This window comes from Dunckerocampus dactyliophorus, chromosome 5 (genome assembly GCF_027744805.1).
Source record: "Dunckerocampus dactyliophorus isolate RoL2022-P2 chromosome 5, RoL_Ddac_1.1, whole genome shotgun sequence".
NCBI classification, from domain to species: Eukaryota; Metazoa; Chordata; class Actinopteri; order Syngnathiformes; family Syngnathidae; genus Dunckerocampus; species Dunckerocampus dactyliophorus.
The window spans coordinates 11,701,971-11,707,970 of NC_072823.1; the positions used below are offsets into that span (position 1 = coordinate 11,701,971).

The 6,000-nt window shown below is 39.4% G+C and overlaps 1 protein-coding gene across 1 annotated transcript in view; it reads left to right on the top strand.

Annotated features, from left to right (window-relative positions):
• LOC129182017 (guanine nucleotide-binding protein G(o) subunit alpha) overlaps nucleotides 1-5,026 on the top strand; it is a 99,912-nt gene extending 94,886 nt beyond the window's left edge. Inside the window, exon 8 of the mRNA XM_054777885.1 lies at nucleotides 1,043-5,026. Within this exon, the coding sequence (XP_054633860.1) occupies nucleotides 1,043-1,230 (188 nt within the window). The 3' untranslated portion in view covers nucleotides 1,231-5,026. The remainder of the gene's footprint in view (nucleotides 1-1,042) is intronic.
• The last annotated feature ends 974 nt before the right edge of the window (nucleotides 5,027-6,000 follow it).

Genomic DNA, 6,000 nt, shown 5'->3' on the forward strand with positions numbered 1-6,000 from the left:
AGTCCACATGGTTGTTTGCTGACGAGGATAATAGCGGTTCTGCTACAAATTTGGATGTGCTGCTTGGGATGATGTTCAAGAATGTTTTTGTTCAACCCAAGGAAGCTGAATATAACATCCTTGATGATCTACAAGGAAAAGTCCGGCCTGTGTTGGACTTTCAAAACCACGTGCGTCTTTGCATCAAGTGGCCACTTGATGGCACAACGGCTGTTCATTCTCTGATTGATTGATGACAAGCTTTGTTTGCACCAATAGGAATGTTGTCGTTTGTCATTGCCGGTTTAGATTTGCTTCAGACGCCTTCCTGCCCTTACAAACGTGGAATAATGTGACACAATGAAAAAAATCATGATGAAGATTACTCTTCATAAATCTGGTTTTAACTGACCGATTTGCGCTATTTAAAGACTGGTAGGCAGGTTGCACTTTCAGGGGGGGCACAAGATCCTGCAAGGTTAAAGGGGTAGTTGTATGACATCCCATCAGCGGTGGACTACATCAACAATGACTGACACCCCTCGTACTCGTTTTTTTTTTTTTTTTATAGCCCAAAGGAATATCCTGTTTGCTTGTGAGTATATGTCAAAGGTGAATGATGATGTTGGTATGTGACTCCGTTGAGGACATTAGTGTAGTCAATTTAGCTGAAGAACAGTTACAGTTGCACTATTAAATTAAATCAAACAGTTAATCAAACGCCTCCCATTATAATTTACAATCATTTTCCAAATGTACAAATTCTCAATAAATGGTCATTTTTTCTGTTACTATTTTTTTTTATTATATTACTGCTATTATACATAATAGCGAGCATTTGTAATATATATTAAATGCGTAATTAGCTAACTAGTGGAAGTTCATAAACTTCTATCCGAAAAAAATCCACAGTGACAGTGGAATCATTTTGAGCCATTTTTATAGATTGATTTATAGATTTATAGATCCACTGTAAGACCGTCTATACCAAAACCAAGGCTATAAACAACCAAGGCATCATGTGTCATTTGTACGACTTCCCGTCTCTCTCGTCTCCCTCCAGGACCAAACACCTACGAGGACGCAGCAGCTTACATTCAAGCACAGTTTGAGAGCAAGAATCGCTCCCCAAATAAGGAAATCTACTGTCACATGACCTGTGCCACAGATACAGGGAACATCCAGGTGGTGTTTGACGCCGTCACAGACATCATCATCGCCAACAACCTCCGAGGATGTGGCTTGTACTAAGCACGCCATGTAATACCCCACCTCTCATCCCGTCCCTTCTCCTTCCTTTCCTCTTCATTTCCTCCTCCTTTCTCATTCCTCTTCCTCTGGCACTGCTGTGGAAATGAAGATGGTGACAATGCTGATTATTAAAAAAAAGAAAAGAACGAAAGAAAAAGAAAAATGCAACTAGGTACATAATATTGAGGATAATTTAGAAAATACTAGGCATACATATATAAATATATATATATATATATATATATATATAATGTTTTTAGTTCTTGTCTCTTGCTTGGTCTTCTCCCACTGATGTTCTCTGGCCTGCTGCCAAACAAACAAACGTGTTTTAAAAGGAAACACAAAACTCTGCAGCCCTGAACCCTGCTCGAACAAAGTTGATGACGTCTCTGTTCTAATCTTCTCTTTCCTTTTCCAGTGGTGTCTTTTGTTGCTCACAAAACATTGTTTTTGTTTTTTTTTATTACCTTGAATTTGGTTTGTGTTTTGTATGTCTGTATTTATTACATCAGCCTGTACACGTTTTTATTCATACTTGGTTTCACCTGACACCTTTGTTATGTATTATTTGGTTTCTTGCAATAGTAGTGTTTATGTAGTAACAATTTTGAATAAATATGTGAAATGTCTGTCATTTAAAAAAAAAAACAACAACATTAGACAGGTCGGCCAATCAAAACCTTCGGAAAAAAAAAAACCTCATGACCTGCTGAAACAGATTAACATCAATTTTTGTTTACATTAGCAGAGACACTTTGAAAACCTTTCACACTTACACACTTTACTGTTCCGCAAAGAGTCCCGACGTGGACAGGAAGTGATGCGTTTCCAAACCTGGCTTTAGGAAGTATGTGAAAATATCAGTGCCAGGTGAGACATGCAGGTACTGTACTGTAGATAGTAATGCCTGTATGTGCAAGTACACGTTATAACTACCTTTCTCACTATTCTAACCTCTACTAATACTCTTGGTGTAAGGAAGCTCGGTCCTGGTTGGATAACGGTTGATTAATTTATTAATTTATTTATTGATGATCACCTACATCCATTTCTCTTTCTCGACGTGTATATGCCGTTATGCCTTTGCGGCTCTCGCCTCCATCCATGCATGGCACCCTGGCATACCGCTCTTACGTAGAGGTCAAAGGGGAAGTCCGAGAATAGCGTAAAGGGTGAAAGCCCAACTCTCTCTCCTCCTGTTTCTCTTAAAGCCTTGACATGGATAGCATGATCTACTCAAGCCTTTGTATAAAGTCACTAGTTTCTCAAAAACTGGGGGCAAAAAAATGATTCACATGGATATACAGTGATGTGAATAAGTGTTTGCCCCCTTCCTGATTTCTTTTTTGCATCTTTGTCACACTTAAAATGCTTCAGATCATCAAACAAATCTAAATATTAGTCAGGGACAACACAACTTAACACAAAATGCAGTTTTTAAATTATTATGGGACAAAAAAAATCCAAATCCACATGGCCCTGTGTGAAAAAGTTAAAACATAATTTAACTGAGATTAATTGAGATTATCAGTCTGGAAAAAGTTACAAAGCCATTTCTAAAGATTTGGGACTCCAGTGAGCCACAGTGAGAGCCATTATTCGCATGGAACGTTGAACAGTGGTGAACCTTCCCACGAGTGGCCGGCCAACCAAAACTACCCTCAAGAGCGCAGCGACAGCTCATCCAAGGGGTCACAAAAGACCCCACAACATCCAAAGAACTGCAGGCCTCACTTGCCTCAGTTAAAGTGTTCATGACTCCACCATAAGAAAGACACTGGGCAAAAACGACTTGCATGGCAGAGTTCCAAAAAGAACATTAAGGCTTGTCTCAATTGTGACAGAAAACATCTTAATGATCCCTAATACCTTTGTTAAAATACTCTGTGGTCTGACAAGTTGAACTTTTTGGAAGGTGTGCGTCTCATTACATCTGGTGTAACAGTAATGCCGTATTTTAGGAAAACAACATCATACCAAACAGTAAAATATGGTGGTGGTAGTGTGATGGTCTGCGGCTGTTTTGCTGCTTCAGGGCCTGGAAGACTTGATGGGATAAATGGAACCATGAATTCTGCTGTCCAGCAAAAAATCCTGGACGAGAATGTCTGTCATGACCTCAATCTGAAATCTACTTGGGTTCTGCAGCAGGACAATGATCCAAAACACACCAGCAAGTCCACCTCTGAATGGCTGAAGAAAAACAAAATGAAGACTTTGGAGTGGTCTAGTCAAAGTCCTGACCTGAATCCTATTGAGATGCTGTGGCATGACCTTAAAAAGGTGCTTCATGCTGGGAAACCCAGCAATGTGGCTGAATTACAACAATTCTGCAAAGATGAGTGGGCCAAAATTCCTCCACAGCGCTGTAAGAGACTCATTGCAAGTTATCGCAAACGCTTGGTTGAGGAGGCAATCACTTTTTCACACGGGGCCATGTAGCTTTGGATTTTTTTTCTCCCTTAATAATAAAAAGTTTCATTTAAAAACTGCGTTTTGTGTACAGTTGTGTTGTCATTGACTAATATTTAAATTAGTTTGATGACCTGAAACATTTAAGTGTGACAAACATGCAAAAGGAAAAAAAAGAAATCAGGAAGGGGGGGGGCAACACTTTTTCACACCAGTGTAGTGCAGATAAGAATTACTACAATGATTAAAAATGGAAAAAAAAAAAAAAAAAAACTGGAAAAAAAAATGAGAGCAGAATTGAAGCGGGGGAGTTCTTCAATGGAACCTACCATCATTTTGAAAGTTGAACGATTATGTGGGAGGCTGTTGGAAAGTGTAGATTTGGGGACTCCCGCATCGACGGTGGAAAAGAAAACGGTTTTAGAAAAGAATATCACACCGGTGACGACGATGGAATCACTGAAATGAACATGGGTATTACACAACAATGATCACAATCATCCTGTAATATTCTAAAAGATTTCTTGTGCTTTGTAGCTACAGAACCTTTTTCCCCTCTATCTCCCTTTTTTAAATCAAAATAAACGTTTTACAATAGGTTCCAGATAGACGGCAAGTTGATTTGGAACCGCAGTGTTCTCAGATGATGTATGCTTTGTAATGCTTTGAACTGTGCACAACCCTCCGCCCTCCCGTTATACCATTTTGCCTGTTTCCCTGCATTAGAACTCATGTCCTCACTTTAGCCTGAATGATTAAACGATAATATTCTAACAATATCTATTTTTATTATTTCAGAAAAATAAACCACTTTTTTTGGGGGGGGGAGAGCACATTTCTTGCTGCATCGGCTCATTGGTGATGCCACATGTTCACACATCGCTGTATAAAAAAAAAAACCTTGTTTCCTCCTCCTCTGTTCCTAATTAATTTGACACACACCTTCCAGGTCTACAATGAAAAGCACAGTTACACACACACACACACACACACACACACTTTCTTACACTTAAACACTACGTAGAATTTGAAAATGTCTTATGTATCCATACTGAATCTATGTTAGCCCTCATCGATCTATCTTTCAAACGATGTATGTAGACCTCTCTTTCTTGTCCTTATCGTTTTTAAAAGAGAAAGCAGCTGTGTACAACACGATATACCTGTTTTGTTTTCTTGATACCTCCATTCACTTTTTTTTTCTTTTTTTTTTTACCTTAAATGTTCTGTTCTTTAACCAGTGAATGCTTTTTTTCTGTGCAGCTTTTTCTCTCTCCCTCCTCTTTAGTGAATGGTTGTTATTTCATGTGGGATGTCCGTGCTGGAAAAACCAATCGAATGTAGTGTTTACATTAAAAAGCCACTGTTTTCATGACGACAAAAAGCCATCTTTGTCTTTTCTGTCCCGGTCTCCCAATACTTTGCTGAAACAGTTGTGCTCTGTGGACAGCAGTGGGACACCCGACCATGACGCAAACAGGAAGTCAAGCAGAAGAAAGGACGCTCCGGAGTTGTGTCCATTGTTTTGGTAAGATGTCCTACAAGATGCTGGGAGGTGAGGGTTTTTTTCACATTTGTGAGGTCGGCGGTCGCTCATGTTGGACAATCTGTCTCCTTCGTCATCCCAAATGTGTTTGGCGAGGGTGGGGGTCAGCGCTTTATACACCTTTTCCCACAACTCATCTGTCATAGATCTTGACTTCTGCAACGTCTACGTACAAATGTCTTGATGAAATGAAGAATTAAGGTTGAGGGAGGAACTAAACATTGGAAGATTGATGGTGGATGCTGTCAAAAAAAATCAGAATCTGCAGATCTGGCTTTTTAAAGATTGGTGAACATCCACAAAATTGTAATCGCTGCACCGCTAGTACCAGATGTTGGGGTCGGGTAAATCCAGTCCATCCAAATCCAATCTATCACCTTGTAAAGTTTGCTACAATCAAGCAGCAGATCAGTGTACCGGATACGTCTTGTCTTTGCTTCACGGAGAGACAATAATTGGATGTTCCACTCTACTACTTCATTGTGCATGAAGCCAAACACTGCTCTCAAAGAGCGATGAGATTGGTTCGAGATTAGATCTTCATCAATTTCTCACGCTAAATAGCTTTTCAGAAAATTGAGACTGATGGGAATATTCTTAAACCCTGTTCTGTCATTCATTTTCTAATCTGCTTTCAGACACACAATTTGAACATAATTGGAATAATCACATCTAAGCTTTGTGAAGCCTTTTGGCTTGTCTCGGTATATGAAAGGAACAATCCCAATACACATCTGGTCTTAGGAAGCCAATAGAATTCCTGCCCAAAAAACACAGACTGACATGATCGAACAAGTTTTGTTTTTCAAAGA